General features: G+C 37.4%; 1 protein-coding gene across 4 annotated transcripts in view; it reads right to left on the bottom strand.

Annotated features, from left to right (window-relative positions):
• Positions 1-238: 238 nt before the first annotated feature.
• The window catches only part of Plscr4 (phospholipid scramblase 4), an 89224-nt gene continuing 70186 nt past the window's right edge, over positions 239-19276 (bottom strand). For all 4 annotated transcript variants that reach the window (XM_047565551.1, XM_047565554.1, XM_047565553.1 and 1 more), the window contains 6 exons: positions 11740-11975; positions 8764-8806; positions 7603-7829; positions 4448-4609; positions 2452-2610; positions 239-1782 (listed from right to left, as the gene is read on the bottom strand). In XM_047565551.1, the coding sequence (XP_047421507.1) occupies positions 1735-1782; positions 2452-2610; positions 4448-4609; positions 7603-7829; positions 8764-8806; positions 11740-11975 (875 nt within the window). In that variant the 3' untranslated portion in view covers positions 239-1734. The remainder of the gene's footprint in view (positions 1783-2451; positions 2611-4447; positions 4610-7602; positions 7830-8763; positions 8807-11739; positions 11976-19276) is intronic.

Below are 19276 nucleotides of genomic sequence, written 5' to 3'. Positions count from 1 at the left end.
AGTCACAGAGGAATGTACCCAATTCTATTTACTAACTGTGTTGGAGGAACACAGTTCATGCCCAGGTAGGAAGTGAATGTGCAACAGAGGAAAGTCAGTCCATGTATTCATTTAAACACCCAGTTTTTTGTTTGTTTGTTTTAGTTTTTGTTTTTTTGGTACCAGGGATTGAACGTAGGGGTGCTTTGCCACTGAGCCAGATCCCCAGCTCTTTTTTTATGTTTTGAGACAGGGTCTCTCTAAGTCCTTAGGGCCTCACTGAGTTGGTGAGGTTGATCTCGAACTTGCAATCCTCTTACCTCAGCCTCCAGAGTGGCTGGGATTACAGGTGTGCTCCATTGTGCCTGTTTTTAAATGAAAACAAGCACAAGGGATACTTCAACTCTGTTGGTCCTGCATAATCCTCATTGATAATCTGCAGATCATGCAAAGTAGCATGAGGACTGTGTTTTACTCTTTGTGTAGAGATTTATTCATTATGTAAATAAAAAGCAGCAAAGCAGTCTTAAGCAGCATCGGGATTTGTAGCTTGAACTTTTATAAACTGCTACACAAAATGTTACATTTCAAAAACATGTCTACATTTCTTGTCATTGGAACAGTTTCATGGTCACCCGGGAATTCAAAAGAAAAAAAAAAAGTTATTTATCTTGTGTCACATCCAGTTAGATAAAAAGATTCAACAGGCAATATTTGAGATTCATATGTAAGGCACTGGTGACCAACAAACATTCTGCATTAAATGTGCAAATTATTATGTATAGATGTGTTGAACACAGGGTTCCTATAAGGACACTAATGCCCTAAGATGCTGAGTTCGATTAGCTGTGACCCTGGTCAGCTCTGTTCTTGATAGTCTGACCCTGCTCCTGATTGTCCATGCCCAAAAATGAAAAAATAGCATGTAAAATATCAACATTATAATAAAAAAGAATACATGTTTTATTTTGTAATAAAACCAAATTTCTCACTGTAACTTTTATAAACTTGGCAGAAGTTTTGTTTTTTTGTTTTTTTCTTTTTGATACTAGAGATTGAACCCAGGGGGGCACTCAACCACTGAGCTACATTCCAGCCATTTTTTATATTTTCTTTAGATACTGGGTCTCACTGAATTGCTTAGGGCCTCACTAAGTTGCTGAGGCTGGCTTTGAACTCGTGATCCTTTTGCCTCAGTCTCCTGAACCACTGGGATCTCAGAATGAGGTTTTGATACTGGTACACAAGTAAATATTTCCTTTTACAATACAATGTAATATTTCTGTCTACCCTTTGGTCTTTACAGATGAAGTTTATAATTATTTTTACCCGGAATCAAGTTTGCCTCCTACAAAAGGACATGATGATGGAGAGGAGAGGAAAGGGCTAGAGATAGAAGGCATGTATCAACAGCAGTTCATCATTTCACTAGCTATAGGTGTGGGAACTCTGGCTTCATGTTCCCTCATCTCAGTTCCACAGCCTTAGAAAGCTTGTTTGTGTATGCTTCCTTGGCAAATGGTCATAGCTTTCCAGAAGGAAGGCCCAGTCCACCCACTAGACAGATACTGAGTTGAAACACAGGTTCTGACTGTGATCTTGCACTCATACCCTCAGTCTGGCTATCAAAGCTGATTGCCAATAAAAAGAATTTGCAAAGCAGAGACATATACTTGCAGATAATTGGGGGCTGACTGTAAGCCCAAGGCAGCTTTTTCCAATTTTTCATTAACCATAATTGATGATTTGCTGTGTCTATGTTGATGAAGGTTGTGGTGGAGATCTTTCAAAATACATGAAGTCCTGAAATTGGAAAAAGAATCACATGTTGATAGATAAGTAGAGAATCACATAAAATGTGTACATTATTTATAATTTACTAGGGGATACCTCCATTCAAGGTACCATAAATACATCTAATGAAATCTTTATGAAGAGGACCTTTATGTTAAGAGCAACAATTAAAAAATTCAAAGTGTTGGCAGACAATAATTTTTCCATTTTCGGTACTGATTAAAAATTTTTTTTATCATTAGAAGGAGGAAAAACTTGATAAATCTAAGGATGGTACAACACCAAGAGTAGACTGACAGGCACTAAGAAATGGGAAAAGGGCATTGCTTGGAGATGAGTGATTTTACTAAAAATCATAGAATGGTTACTATGAAGTAGAGAGAATGGTAAATAATATTGAAATGATATCAAATATATCCATTGGATGCCTAATACATTCCAAGCACTCTCCTGGATACTTTACTTGTGTGATAGCTAATATCCTTAAAAATGTAAGTATTTTTATCTCCATCTTACACATGAAGAAACTGAGACTCAAATGCTAAATGCTTTGCACCTAATAAGTAATACAGACAGAAATGGGCCTGTTTCACAGTTGAGTCTCTTTCCACTGTGCTACAGCTGCTTCTCATCAGAAGGAATGATTCCCTCAGGACAACTCAAAGACAAAAGGCTCACAATGAGGAAGCAAGCTCCAAATATCATGGCTTTCATCTTCACATCCAGGTCCAACGGGAAGCGGATGTCAAAGTGGTCAGCATCTCCCATGGTGGACAAGAGACCATTCCACTTGCGGATAATGCTGCCAATGCTGAATACACCGTCCAGGGACTGTACCTACAAATGACAAGAATGTGACTTGATGAGATCGTGAGCTATCAAAGCACATGTCTCAGTCTTCTACATAAAGCATTTATGCTGTGAGAAGCATAAATACAGGCAGGAAAAGAATAATCCCATAATTTTAAATGAGGAAATTATGGCCAAGAAGGATTAAGTGTTTTGAAACTGGTTGGTAACTAAGCTGGGATAGATCTCACAATCCTCAGGTTACTGCTTTTTCCTTATCTTCAGATGAGCTAGCAGGAGACCTTGTCAGAGTGGGATAGGAATTTGGGGATACAGGGGAAAAAACGGCAGACTGAGAAGTTCCCAGGAACCTTTGGAATTCAGAAAACCCTCACAAGCCTTTGAAATACAAAACAAGCATTCCTAAGAACCCAGTCCATGTCTTTCTAGGGTTCTTGCCCTTGGCCTGTGCCCTTTGCCCTTCTGCAAAAAGTATCATCATGGCAATACTTAAACACAGGAAAACCGGCAGGATACTGTGGAACCCCTGACTCCACCTCTAATCCAGCCCCTAGTATCCATACCTCTATCAATGTCCACACCCCACACCAAAGGGTTGCTGAGTCTCCCTCTGAGGATGGTTGGCATTCTCCCTTGAATATGTATTTCTTACTTTACCCTAAAAGATGTCACTCCCCTAAGATAGTCTGCAATCTCTCTTGAACGTGTCTTTGCCTTCCTTGTGAATCTGTGTCTCTGAGTAGTGCTTGCTGAAATTCTTTTCCTTCATGTGTGCCAAAGCCCTACAGAGTCAAAGTACCCCTCTCTGGAAGCTCCTTCGATAACTGTGATTGGAATTGAGCATTGAGTTCTTCTCCATAGAACAATGGGTGGGAGCTGGGAAATGTGAGAAACCTAAGAGCAACACAGGGGTCATGGTACTGTCTACTACACTCGCTCAAGCTTTTGGGAGCTAACTCCACCCTGCCTAAGCATATGTCAGGATGCCAAGGAGACTCTGTCTCTTACCACAGGAGTATACCTGAATGTCCCCTGGCAACAGGAACAGCCTACCTTGCAATTTGGTTTATCTACATTTTCTACAAATGTCTTTTATTAGTAAATAGCATTTAATGATATGGTGATATCAAATGAGAATTTTATAATCATAAAATTTATTGGGTAAAATTTATTGGGTATTATAAGAAACACATCAAAGAGTCCTTCTGTAGATGATAGGCTGGATTGAATTCCAAGGCCTTCAGAAAGGACTTTAAATGGAATTCAGGAAATATTCTAGGAATTTCCTTTGTCAGATTTGCTGATAATAAACAATCATTTTGCAAACCCTGTGATAAAGGCAAAACAAAAGGATTTTTTTCTTTCTTGAGATAATGTTATAATATAACCTATTAGGAGTTTTATGTACGTTGTCAGTGTTATTCATTTCTTTAGAATGCAGATAGACAGCTATCATACACATAAACCACTGGCATAATTAGGAGTGCACTATATGTTCTGTTATGCTGGGGACATGCATCAGAATCTGCATTGCCACCTTGGAAATCCCTGGAAATAATGGTCAAGTAAATACAACCAAGAACAGAAAAAATGAATTAGGTCAGGCTACATACTCTCACAAGTTTTGATGTTTTCATTAATTTCTTTTTCTTTGGCAAGGACAAACAGAGCGGGGAGAGAATCTCACATTTTGGAAAAAGTCAAGTACTCCACTAACAACGATTTGGAAATCACTGGCTGTCGACTGGTTAATCAGCACCTCCTTCTTACAATGTAACATTCCCATGAACAAACTGTCTACAGCAGATCATTCTGCGGTCTCTTAGGAGAAGAAGAGTAGAAATGTCACTTTCCGAGTGTCTACCTCAAACACAGAGTCGGAGCCACAGCCGTAGGTCGAGCAGGGTCCGCGCACCCTCAACACGTTCTCTCGCTTCTCATTCTGGATGCTGTAGACGGCTCGGCACAGGTTCCAGTGCTCTGCGACGAAGCCGAGGGTGACTCCAGGAGGACACTGCACCTCCAGCTGCAGACAAAGCGACGACAGAGGTCAGACAAATGCAACACACAGGTGTGCACAGCCTAAGTGTGTTCTTCTGCACTCAAGGGCCAGGGCCATCAGTTCTGGGAGAGGAAGTCTCCTTCTCCTGGGCTATAATCAGGGCTGTATTTCAACAGGCAGCCTTGTGGGATGAGGTCATGCTTCTCTTTGGGACAGAGAGCAGGCTTAACTCTGCTTGTAAGACGGCCAGTTGTTCAAGCTCAGGGTTCCTAAGCTGTCTCTGCAGCATCACTCGCACGCACAGCTCCTCCGAGTCAACCCCAGACAGGCGGACCCGGAACCAACACAAACACACTGATGCTTGTTGTGCTGTAGCAATGGACTTGTCTCTGATCTAGGCATCCATGCCTTCTGACACAATCCATGCAACAGTCACAAGCTAACTTTTTAGATTTTAGGTCAGATAAAAACCAAATCTCAGATGTAATAATTATAACAGAAAAAGAAAAAGGGAAAGAGGCATTCTGGAAATTGTATACAATGGCTCCCCCATCTCCAGGTACATGTTCCAAGACCCCCCCAGAAGATGCCTGTAGGTACAGTTAGTACTGAATCCCATATATGCTATATTTTTCTTAAATATAGATAACTCTAATGACATTTAATTCACAAATTAGGTAGAGTAAGAGATTAACAATAATAATTTATAATAAAATAGAACAGTTATAACACTACTATGTACTATAGTAAAAGTTAGATGAATCTGGACACCATAGGACAGGTGACATTTACAGCATGGAAACGCTGGATGAAAGGATGATTCATGTCCCCTGTTCCATTGTGCTACTCAGAACAGCAATTGAAAATTTATGAACTGTTTATTTCTGAAATTTTTCATTCATATTTTCAAACCACAGTTGACAAGCAGGTGACTGAAACAGCAGAGAAACTGAAATTGCCAAGTGAAATTGCAGATGCTGGTGTAGGAGGTGGACTATTATACTGCCACAGCAGAGTTTGTAGGTAGGGAGATCAAGCCATTTTTACAAGAGTTTAAAACTACTACCCACTACCCTGCTTTATTTAATTATTATTACAATAGTCCTTTCTAAAACAAGATCTTCCTATTTAACAGTAATAAAAGAGTTGTAAAGATTTCCAAAGTGAAAGTTCTACTGACTATTTCTCTGGTAGCATATGTACTTTCCTAAGAATTTTGGTAAAGGACTACAGAGGACATAGGGCCAGACCGGTTTCCTGTACTGTCAAATCAAAATGCTGTTCATTTATATAAATTCATACTTAAACACAAACATATAAATTTGATACTATTGTAGAACTAATATCTCATGTAAGTTTAAGTCTAAGATGTCAGGATATCAAAAATGCCTACAAAAATATTTTAAAAACCCATACCTTGGAATATTACTCAGTCATAAATGGAAAGAGGTAATTAATCTGGGTGAAAAAAATGCTAATCCTGGTTGCATAATATATGACTTTGTCGTGTTATATAATGTTTTCTTTTTAAAAAAGTTTAATTTATTTCACCTAATATATAAAAATGCAATTATTAATTGGGTACCATCTAATGTTTAGATTCGTTAATACATTCTGTAATGCTTAACATTTTAAAAGGCTTGAAATGCCAAAATAACAGAGATATAGAACAGATTAGTGTTTGCCAGGAGTTAGAGATGAAGAGGCAGGAGGAGGAGGAATGTGGTAATAAAAGAGAATTTCTGAGTTGATGGAACTATTTGACGTCTATATTGTGGTAGTGGATATAGGAATCTACAAAGTTGATAAAACTGCAAACAAAACACACAAAATAAATTTTAAAAAAATAGATAAAATCTAAATCATGTTATGGGATACAATTCCATAAATTGGGCTGCTATTGGTTTTGATTTGCTTTTCTCTATCCTGGCTTCTTGTGATCTCAGAAGACTACATTTACAGGCTTTGGTTTAAAACCCAACTCATATATATGAAAAACAATGTTTACTATATCCAAAAGGATAGATAAAGGGAGGTAGGGATTCATTCCAAATGTAAGGCTCTTATTGCAGTGATAATAATTACAATGGAATATTCGAGAATAATAGATAACATTCACTGACCACTTGACCATTTGCCAGGATTTGTGCTCAGGAATTGATATTTATTTACCACTTATCCCTCAAAACAATCATCCTACCAGATAGGTACCATTAATATCTCCATGTTACAGGTAAACTAAGGCACAGAGCAGGCAGTGGGTAAATAAATATTTAGTAAATAGTGACCCTTAACCTATACTTTAAGTACTCCAGTTATTGTATGAGGTACTATTCTACCCAGTATGTGAATAAGAGGCTCAAGAGGTTCAGTAAATTGTCTGGATTGGTGTAGGTGGTATATCTGGAATTCAGTCTCTAGTTGGCCTCTCTCTAAAAGTGCTTTTCTTTTCCCTGGAGCAAATAACATTCCTAAAACTGCACAGAGAAGTAACCAAACCCTAACTCAGCACATGTGCCTTCTAGGTTCAGCTGCAAAGGCACTTCATCTATGTGAGCTGCTCCTTCTCTCTCCAGAAGGACATGGATTGTGATGGGTGGTGTAAAGGTATTGGTACTCTCTTCTGTTTTAAAAGCATCTGCTTATTCTTTGCGGTGCTGGGGATCGAACCCAGGGCCTTGTGCTTGCAAGGCAAGCACCCTACCGACTGAGCTATCTCCCCAGCCCACATCTGCTTGTTCTTAGCATTACCTCATGCAGGGATATGTAGGCATGACGACTGTCAATCTCTACAAATTCTCTAAAGCAGTAGACAGAACCTTAAGATTGACGTCATTGCCCAAACAACCTTAATTTGTGCTCAACCTGCCAACTAGCACTTGAAAAGCATGAACGGCCAAACACACACACACACACACACACACACACACAGATATCCTTAGGTGAGAGGATGTGGCTTCCCCCACACTGTGGAGGCTGGATCAGGAAGAGACAATGGCCAGACTGCCCTTCTCTACCTCTTGCCTGGCTGAGGGGCAGCAGAAGCAGCAGCAGGTGCATCGGAAGGGTCTCTGCATGGTCATGATCTCTCGGCCCATGACATCCATGACCCTGAGGACGAAAGGCCTTAGTGTTCGATATGCGTTCCTGGTAAAGTCATCGGTGTCTTCAATTACAACATAAACCATCTGGTCTGCGCTGTTTTTAATATCATATCTGTTATTAGTTTCAAAATTTGTCACCACTGAAAGATAAAATGAGAAAAACACCTTAAATTAGAACCAGTTAAAATGAGCCTCAAGAAGTCTTTGTTTAGGGAAAAAAAAAAAAAAAAAAACAGAACTCTTCATTTAGTAATTCTTAGGGGCTTAAAGCAAAACAGATTTTTAACAATTTCAGGTGAAATATATACAATCGATTAGAATGTCAAAAAAATCATTCATATGACCAATAAGAATTAATTTTTAAAACTTAAACATTTTCTATATTTAGTATAAAATAATTTTAAAAGGTCTTCCACATAAAAGCAAATATTAAAATAATATTCCTGGGGTACCAGAATTTGGAACACTTTAATCATAAAATCCTTTAAATGAAATTACATATTGAATTGTGAATTAATCAGCTCATGAAATATGCTGAAATGACTAGGATCATTACTAGTTATAAAGAAAGTCAGAGGCCCTGTGTGGTAGCCATGTCAATATGAAGGGATAGAACAGAAAGGTCAGCATCTAAATAGCTGGAAAGGGACTAGGCTTGATCTTGACTGTGACTATTTCTTCCCACTCCCAATGCAAGGAGTTCAAAATTCAGTAGGCACAGATTCTGTCCCCAACTCTGCCATGATTAGCTGACAGTGGGGATCCTGGCTAACTTATTTACTCTCCTTTCTCCTTTCACTCATCTATGAAAGGTGAATATGGAGGAGAAAGTATAAGTAAAAGGTAGAACAGATTGACCAGATAAAATGTAAATCCTTTTCAAGTCTAAGAGCTTATATGATGTATAGATAAAAGTATACAAAATTATTTGCTTTATTGTTTTCTTGAAGTCAAGATAATAGAGAATATTCTTCTCTCTTTCAACACTTAAAACTCATCAATATAAAGAAGGAACTAGATATTTTGATAATGCAGATTTTAATGCACTGCTGAACATGACAAAATTGTACATACATTCCATGGGATCAAAATGCTGAAGAACGTGTATGTTGTCCAGCTGTGGGAATAGAACAGAACAATTAGAAAGCAGAAAAAAAAATTCTATCTATTTAGCATTAAAAAATAAAATGGTGAGACAGGTTATCAAAATATCTTAATTGATACCAAAATATCTTCTTGAAATGGAGTGGAATAAAAAAGTTATCAACTGAAATTAGTTTATCTGCCTCTGATCAGATGAATTTTAGCAGAGTTGTCCAGATAAGAAAAACAATCCTCCAGTTTGACTTTAAAAAAAGGGGAAGAAATAAAAAGTACTGGCTGAAACATCAGAAAAACACCTCATTGCTATAGCAACAGCATCCAGAAGAAGCTGTGTTTACATAGATGGTTACTAGATCAGACGGAGATTACCAGTCTCTGTGACTTGGTATCCATAGATGAGCCACTTAGGCAGTTCAGGGTGAGTGAACATGGACCAGACACCAAGGAGGAATTCTCTCAGTGGTTCAGAGCAAAGGAACCAGAGTGAGCCTTCCAGGAGGCTTCATCTGTACCTATTCCTCCAGCGCCCCTGGAAGAGGTTTACATACCGCAAGATGGTCTCCAAGGGCAGGAAGTGTGTGAACAGGACTTGGGGAAAGGCGAGGAAGCATCCTCACTTACAGATACTACTTTAACTTTACTGAGGATTCATTCTAGGCATGGAGAGCTTGCTGGGTCCATTATCTGTCATACTTGAGAACATTCTAGCAGCATAGAAGCAATCTCCTTGAGAACAGACTAATCATTATCTATACAAATTTAGATTGTTAGAACATGCCTAGACTTCTGCATTTCACTAAATATTCATTGCTATATTAATTAGGGAAAAATATATGAATGTATATGAATGTGGTAACACATAAGATTTAAGATAACTGGACGTTTTGTGGTGTGATTCATTACATAAGGTGTAGAAAGACATAATCCATTTTAGTTAAAAATCTTTTTCTTATATAAAAATCTCAATCAAGTGAGGCGGTCTAAACATATAAAATATCAAAACTAGCTACCAATATAGGTAAAAGTCCCCCTTTAAAAATCCATTATGTTAAAATGCAGAATTAAAAGTAAAACTATTGGGCTGGGGAAATAGCTCAGTTGGTAGAGTGCTTGCCTCGCAAGCACAAGGCCCTGGGTTCAATCACCAACACCGCCAAAAAAAAAAAAAAAAAAAAAAAAAAAGTAAAACTATTCATTCATAGGTCAAAGTGTCCACTACAGGGCAGTGTTCTGAGAATTTGATGCTTGTGAATGTGTGAAGAAGTCTGCACAATAAGACACTATGTCGGAAAAGGAGATATTTGAGCAGTTGGTGAAGTCACTGGCAAAGCCCAGCAGTGACCCTGCTGTGGGCTGGGAGTCTTGATAGAATTGAAAAAGCATCATACAACCTACAAGTGAGTTCTCAAAAAGACCAGCAGGCAGGTGACTGACTCTCTGTCTTGTCCTTATTCACAAGGGTGTCTTTAATAAACATTCACACAGCCATCGTCCTTTGGGTATATACATCCTGTGTGCCAAAAAATATCAGGAACATTTTTATCTCACTAAAAATTCTCACCAAACCTAATAGGGTGGCTTTAGGGAAATTATTCGGCGTTCTGTAGTTAGTAGGGAGTAGAGATGGAATTAAAGACCAGGTTTGTCTCGCTCCACACCTTATTTGCTTCTTTTTAAAATTTTTTAAACATATAACATTCCTGAAAGGGAAAATTGAGTTCATAAAATATGCTAGTTTAAAGTCTGCTGGAGTTATAGCAATAAGTGTTCTTTTAATACTTAAGCAGAGCTAGACAATCTTAAAAGAGACATGACTCCAAAAGACACTGGATTTCTGAAAGAAATTTCTATATTTTTTATCCAGTACAGAAATGAAGGTTTCTAAACTTGGTTCACTGCAAAACCTTCAAAAGCTTTTGAAGTTATGCCACCATTTTGAATGACTGGGTTTGTATCGTTTTTTAATTTATTCAAACAATAATTGAATAAAAATTTTGGCTCATGTACACTTCAATTTTTCCTGATTTTACTGTATTGACTTTCATACATCAACCCTGTAACACTGTTCAATGGTTTTCAATACATAGGATTAACAGGTCCCTGTCAATATATGGAATTGGAGAGAGAAAGTGGCAACTCCAAATAAAACTCAGTTGACTAACTGGGTTGGGAAGACCTTACTTATAATGTATTTCAACACCTCCTTTTTTGTAAAAGCAAACAAGGATCAGATGATTCAGAAGAAATTTTACCATTAGCTTTATCTGACTTTCATTAAGCAGGTTTTGTGAGTTTTTGACACAGGGTTTTAAACAATACCACTTGTACACTTTGTGTAGCAAGTCAATTTTTTAAAAACAATTTTTATTATAGCATTATAATTTATTCATAATATCTGGGTTCCTTTTGGCAAAACTAAACTTACAAGGAATTTGATTTCAATCCCCCTCACCACCACTTTTACCCTAGTTTTTGAGCTGGAGATCCTGGTGGCTCCAGAATGTATACTTAAGTAGGAATGAGGGACCCACTGTCTCTAATCACATGAAGGGGATCTCTGGAACTTGGCCTGAAGTGATAGCCTCACCTTGGCAGGTCCCCTATTTTTATTTATATTGTCTGTGTTTGGGGATGGTAGGAATGGATAAGGAAAATTATGGGTGGTGAGAAAAAGCAGTGGGTCAAGCACTCAGTAATTTCCCAAGAGGACATATGGAGTATCCAAAATATCAGTCTGACTCCTTTATGAAGGCCACATTCATCCCACCAAAATCATCTCTATACTTACTGTTCCTCCTCCACATTTCTGAAATTATTACCAGCCTTCCTAACGAGGCTCCATTATCACTGAGTACCTCCTTTATTCACTCTACTGGGACTTTTGTCCCTTGGTGGAGCTCCATGGTCACACTTCATAAGAAAACAATTCAGATTTGGGTGGAGTACCTGAACTAAGTATTCCAGGCCAGGAGGGCAGTTGGGCATGGGAGATGGCCGCGGCATCCATGGAACTGGAGCAAGCTGACTGGGCGCAGGATACTTGCCAGGCTGATACTGGATAGGATGGGTCCTACCAGTTGGCTGGTATAAGGGGAAGGTGCTGGGCAGCTGTGGACCATAGTATCCCATGGGCAAGCTGCCTGGGTAACCTGCAGATGGAGGGACAGCTGGTCCAGGAGGTCCTGGGTTCAAAAACAAATGCAGGCATCATACATCATGAACACTTCAGTATATCGAGAGCTAATGTGCTTTCATTTTTAACATGAAGATAAAATGGACCATGCAACATCTTCCTAAAAACAACACATTGTGCTGGGCCAGATGGTGCACACCTGTAATTCCAGTGACCTGAGAGGCTGACACAGGAGAATCACAGGTTTGAAGCCAGCCTCAGCAACTTAGCAAGACCTTTGCAAATGAGGGAAAACCTATCTCAAAATTTAAAAAAGTTAAAAATTTTAAAAACAGGGACTGGGGGTACAACTCTGGGAGTATGGCTAGTAACAACAACAACAACAAAAATCCATTTTCTGAGTGTGTACCATCTACCAACAATGTACTATGGGAATTTATTTGTATATTAATTGATTTAATTCTGTTAAACCTTATAAGATAACTATTCCCATTTCAGAAATGCAGAAATAAAAATTGAAACATGAAGCAACATGCTAGCCTCTCAATGCATTAGATTCTCTTTTTCGAGATAATCTATGTACTTCACTGGGTTGTCATAGGTTAGTACAAAGCCTAGTGCATAATTACCACTGTAAACTTTTATTATTTTTTGTTCTTTTTAAGGTCATAAAGTAAGGTTGACTTTACTTCAAAGGGATGCTCCAATGACTATGTTGGGCTGCCTTTGATTCAATCACAAGTTTTTAATCCTCTTTTAGATCTCAGACTCCTCCTCCACCCTGGTGTCATTTAAATTTCTCAAGCCTGTTGTCTTAGGAGTTGGAGTTTCTATAACAGAATACCACAGACTGAGTGGCTTAAGCAACGAGCACTCTTTTCTCATGTTTTTGAAAGTTGGAAAGTTCAAAATCCTGTGCCAACCTGGCCAGGTCTGCTGACAGCCCGCTTCCCGTCTTGCAGGGACCACCTTCTTCCTGTGTCCTTCCATGGACAGACTCATCCTTCCTGTGTCACCTCTTAGAAGAGCACTAATTCCATGAGGAGGACTCCATGCTCATAACCTAATTACTTCTGAGAGATTTCACCTCTGAGCACAATCGCCAAGGAAATTAGAGCTTCAACATGTGAATTTCAGGGGGACACAAACATTCAGTCCACAGTACTTATCTATCTACTATTTCTTCCCATTCCACCTCCAAAAAGGATCTGATGAATTTTGTCTTTGTCACTGTAAGTCAGTCAAGGGACCTGGATTTCCTTAAAGAGATAACATTTTATAATGATAATTAATTACTACGCATCAATTGATGTGTGACTTAAGGATGTTTTTCTTATACCAAAGGTCATTTAAGAAAAGCAGTAGTAACTGAGCATTTCACAATGATTTCCTTTAAATTCAAGGAATTTCTAGCACATTGATAGAAGAATGTCCATGCTGCTGACATATACCTCTAGTTATCTAGAATTTTTAAAAATAAATGTGACTAATATTTTTTTATTTGCTTTTCTTTCCATATTTTTACAATTTTTAAAATTTATTTTTATTGTAAACAAATGGGATACATGTTGTTTCTCTGTACATGGCGTAAAGGCACACCATTTGTGTAATCATACATTTACATAGGGTAATGTTGTTTGATTCATTCTGTTATTTTTTTCCCTTCCCCCCACCCCTCCCACCCCTCTTGTCCCTCTATACAGTCCTTCCTTCCTCCATTCTTGCCCCCCTCCCTAACTCTAACCCTAACCCTAACACTAACCCCTCCTACCGCCCATTATGTGTCATCATTCACTTATCAGCAAGATCATTCATCCTTTTGGTTTTTAAGTGAGACTTATCTCACTTGCATGATATTCTCCAATTTCATCCATTTGCCTGCATATGCCATAATTTTATTATTATTTATGGCTGAGTAATATTCCATTGTGTGTGTATATATATATATATATATATATATATATATATATATATATCACAGTTTCTTTATCCATTCATCAATTGAAGGACATCTAGGTTGGTTTCACCATCTGCCTATTGTGAATTGAGCAGCTATGAACATTGATGTGGCTGCATCTCTGTAGTGTGCTGATTTTAAGTCCTTTGGGTATAGGCCAAAGAGTGGGATAGCTGGGTCAAATGGTGGTTCCATTCCAAGCTTCCTGAGGAATCTCCATACTGCTCTCCAGAGTGGCTGCACTAATTTGCAACCCCACCAGCAATGTATGAGTGTACCTTTTTCCTCACATCCTCACCAACACCTATTGTTGCTTGTATTCTTGATAATCGCCATTCTAATAGGGGTGAGATGGAATCTTAGGGTAGTTTTGATTTGCATTTCTCTTATTACTAAAGATATTGAGCATTTTTTTCATATATCTGTTGATTGCTTGTAGATCTTCTTCTGTGAAGTGTCTTTTCATTTCCTTAGCCCATTTGTTGATTGGATTATTTATATTCTTGGTGTAGAGTTTTTTGAGTTCTTTATATATTCTGGAAAGTGGTGCTGGGAAAACTGAAAATCCATATGCAACAGAATGAAACTAAACCCCTATCTCTCACCCTGCACAAAACTCAACTCAACATGGATCAAGGACCTCGGAATCAGACCAGAGACCCTGCAGATTATAGAAGAAAAAGTAGGGCCAAATCTTCAACATGTTGGCCTAGGATCAGACTTCTTTAACAGAACTCCCATTGCACAAGAAATAAAAGCAAGAATCAACAACTGGTATAGATTCAAACTAAAAAGCTTTCTTTCAGCAAAGGAAACTATCAGCAATGTGAAGAGAGAGCCTACAGAGTGGGAGAAAATCTTTGCCACTCATACTTCAGATAGAGCACTAATTTCCAGAATATTTTTACAATTAATTAATTAAAGTTTGCAAGTTACTGAGCCCCAGTTTCCTATCGAGATATGCAACAAATTCTGCTATCTCTAATGTTTTATAGCCTTAACTAAAATCTCACTGGTCTACAAGTTAATATTCATGCCAGTATTATATAATACTGAGTACCCCAGCATTGTAGCAACCTTGGAAATTACCAAGTGTAAGTTCTCCAAATTTTTATTCAAGATTGTTCAAGATATTCTGAGTCTATTACATTTCTATCTATATTTTAGAATTCATTTGTCAAGCCTACTGAGAAACCGAAAAGAATTGTGTTAAATCATTAGATCAATTTGTGGCATATCACCATCTAATGATATTTACTTTTCAAATCCACAAAGCTGGAATGTCTTTCCATTTATTTAAGTGTTCTTTCAATAATGTTTATAAGTTTCAATGTGCAAGTCTTATAATTTTATTAAAGTTAATCCATATTATTTTATTCCTTTAATTATTCATTTTGAGTCAGGGTATCACTATGTTGTCCAGGATGATCTCAAATTCCTGGTCTTAGGTGACCCTCCTGTCCCAGTCTCCTGAATAGCTGGGACTATCGGTGAGTGTCTCTGTACTTGATTTATTTTATTATTTTTGATGTTATTGAATATGGAATCATACTTTTACTTTCTTTTTCAGATTGTTCATGGCCAGTGTAAAGACACTCAGTTGAATTTTCATATATTGATTGTGTGTGGGCATGTGTGCACACCCATGCTCCTTAGTATTTATATACATATATGAATATTTAAATAATATAATATTTAACATATATATATACATAAATAAAACCTGAAAATAGAGATAGTTTTGCTTCTTCCTTTCAAATGGATGCCTTTTATTTCTTTTTCTTGCCTAACTACCCTCGATAGACCCTTCAATACAATGATGTATAGATGTAGCAAGAGAAGATGTCTTGTCTTGTTCTTGATCTTAAAGGGAATGCTTTCAGTCTTTACAATTAAATACATTGTTAGTTAGGGGTTGTCTAAGATGACCTCTGTCAGTTTGGAAAGATTCTTCCAATTTCTAGTTTGTTGACTATTTTAATCATGAAGGATATTTTCAAATGCTTTCTCTGTATCTACTAATGACCTGCTATTTTTCTTCTATATTCTATCAATAAAGCATATAATTTGACTAACTATCACAGGACAAAAAAAATCTTTCACCATTAAACTGAATTCCACTTGGTCACAGTGTACTTCCTTTGTTATGTTGCAAGACTTTGCTAGTATTTTGTGGAACACATTTGCATCTACATTTATAGAGAGGTTGGTTTGTGGTTTTCTGGTTTCTAATGTCTCTAACTTTTCTAGCTGAATAATACTATCCTCATAGAATGAGTTCAGAAGAACTAACTATTCTTCCAAAATACTGGCATTACACTTTTTATTAAGCACTTAGAAGAATTCACTAATGAATCCATCTGGGCCTGGGCTTTAAATTGTGGAAAAATTTTAAGTTATTAATTTAATCTCGCTACTTGCTATATAGGTCTTTTCAGGTTTTATGCTTCTTTCTCAGTCAATATTCAATCATTTCATTAAGTTTCTATTACTTAAAACTTGTGTGAAATGGAAGTTGTCCATTTCATCTAGGTTTTCTAATTTGTTGGCATATAATTTTATAGTATTATAGTATAATACTTTTTAATTTCTATAATCTTGGTAGTAATATCCTGATTCATTTCTAATTGTAGTAATATAAGTCTTTTTTTTTTTTTTTTTTTTTTTACCTTGGTCAACTCTGATTTAAGATTGCTTATTTTTTTCTCCAAAGAACTGACTTTTCAATTTTATTGATTTTTTTCCTATTGTCATTCTTTTCTCTATTTCATTTATTTCTGCCCTAATCTTTATTATGTTTATTGCTTGATTTAAGCTTTTTATTTTTTTAAGCAGAAAGTTGGGTTACTGATTTTAGATCTTCATTCATTTTTTTAAAATGTGTTTATATATAGATATAAATTTCTGAGTAATACTTCAGCTACATCTTATAAATTTTGTACATTGTTTTGTTTTCACTCATATCAGAGTGTTTTCTTATTTCTCTTGAGATATTTTTACCCTCACAGTAATTTTAAGGTGTTTTTTAATTTCCTCATGTTGATGAATTTCTCAAATTTGAATTTCTCAAATTTCCCTCCATTACTCCTGATTTCTATCTTTTTTCCATCATGGTATGAGCATGGTATGAAAATCCTTTGTTGGATTTCATCAGCTTCACATTTATCAAGCCTTGTTTTAGGTCCTAACCAGTTGTCCATCCCAGAGGTTGTTGTCCTCTGTGGACTAAGAATGTATTCTGCTGTTGTTGGGTTGAGTTGTCGACAGGTACCTGCTATGTCTAGATTGGTCTGTAGTATCTCCATCTTCTGTTTCCTTTTTGGTCTTCTCCTTATCGATCATACAGTTGCTCTATCCATTATTGCAAGTAGGACATTACTCTCCAACAATTGTTTTTCTGTATTATCCATTTTGCTATTAAGTTCTAATTTTCCTTCACGTATTTGAAGTTCTTTTTATGTAAATACATATCTAATTTTTCTCATTGTTAGACCAGATACTTTATTATTTTAAAATATCCTTTTTCATGCATAGTAATTTTTTTTGTCTCAAAGTATATTTTTCTTACATAAATAGCTATTTCAGTAACACTTATCAACCATTAAGCTGGAGAAACACAGTTCTAATATGGTATCTTACAAACTGAAAGTACATTATGGGCAATAAAATCAATTTAATGATCCAAATATAACTTGTAAAAATAAAAACATGTAGACTAGACTAAAATAAAAAGAATGTTTCGGACTCCATTGCCAGTATACTATATGCTCACTATATTGAGTAGGACTCCCTGTTAGTTATACATAAATATATACAAGTGCATCTGCGTGTGCATTGTTTAGCTAACCCACCCGCAGTTAACATCATCACAAATGTTTGAGAGCCAATGTTTTAAAGAAATTTACTAATCGATATAAAGGAAACAAAGATTCTATTCTTCTCAGATGGAGGCAATGTTAAATCATCAAGGTCTGATGGACAAAAGCTTCTTTGTTACCATGACTGGAGAGATTTCTCTGCAGACTCCTTCCTCAAGGAAAAAATATTACCTAAATAAATATAGGTTAAACTGTGGTTTCTTTCTGAAGATTAAAGTTTGTCCTTGTAATGGGTATGTGTACATGCATGTGTTTTCTTGAATATCTACTCAAAAATTACTGGGTTGTCAATCCAGATGGTAGTGGGAAGATATTAGAGGCAAGTATACTGAAGTTTCACCTTGTCTCCAGGTAAGTATACTTGAGGGAACAAGACTGGGATTGAGAGGCCCAACTTGACCGGGTTGATGGAGCCACATCAGTGGGGCTGTATTTCTCCAAATTATTCAAGTTTTGGTGGCTGTGGGACTATAAGATTAGGAAATCTGGTGTCTTTGGTAATCAAAGATGCAATCCCACAAAGCTGGCACCTGCAGGGACTCAGAGCTCCTGAAAAATGGGACAGCCTCAGGTGCAGCTGGTAATGAAAAGCCCACTCCTGCAAAATGAAAGGACTTTTTGAGAGAGGAGGAGACTATGCTGTCTCCCAGAGCCCCCACAGAACTGGATCCCAGACACCAAGCAGAAAAGGAAGAACTCCTGATAGAGAAAGTTTGTGTTGATGCAAAAACAATAGGAGGAAGAGTGTAATAAGCACTTACTAAGCTCTCTACTCCAAGAACTGCCTTAATGAATTTAGAAGTATTAAATCTTATATTTATACCAACCTGTGTATAGGTGCTATTATTTTCTTTAATTTACAGAGGGGAAAAATGGAGGCATAGGGAAGTTAAGTCACTTGCTAGGGGTCACTAAGTGATAGGCAGCAGAACTGGGATTAGATTCAAGTATTTTGACTGCAGAGGCACCCTTCATTCAGTTATGCTAACACTCAGAAGCAAGGAAGGACTTCCAAGGGGGGACTCTGTGGAGGGCTTGGGCCTACAGACTGGAAAAGCAACTCTAGCCAGTAGCTATTTAAGGTTCTTAAGTTCTGCATTCCTAATACCCACATATATACGCATACATTCTTGGAATTCACAGGGACAAAGAATTGGTCTGGGGTCTGTAATGTATAAAGCTGCTCCCCCACCCACCAGGTACAGCCATTTTGCCCGCCTCCCAACCACTTGTCAATCTGTGAACATCCTAGCTAGCTATTGGTTCATCAGTCAGCTTGCAAGTATCCTTCTCCCATATTGGTCCCCTGTTAGCCCGGCAGAATTCAACTGTTTTACTGTAGCTTCCCCGCCATCTTTTTTCCATTCTTCTGTCTGTCCTACACACTTTTCTCTATCCTCCTGGCTTTCCACTCTCTCTAGCACACACCCTTTCTTTTCCTTTCTCTTTTCCTCTCATTTTCTCTCTTATCCTGCAGGGAGACACTGTTTGCTTAATAAATTCCCTTATGTGATT

This window comes from Sciurus carolinensis, chromosome 9 (genome assembly GCF_902686445.1).
Source record: "Sciurus carolinensis chromosome 9, mSciCar1.2, whole genome shotgun sequence".
In the NCBI taxonomy this organism is placed as follows: Eukaryota; Metazoa; Chordata; class Mammalia; order Rodentia; family Sciuridae; genus Sciurus; species Sciurus carolinensis.
Note: the sequence above shows the minus strand (reverse complement) of the source record. Positions and strands in the feature narration are given on the sequence as shown.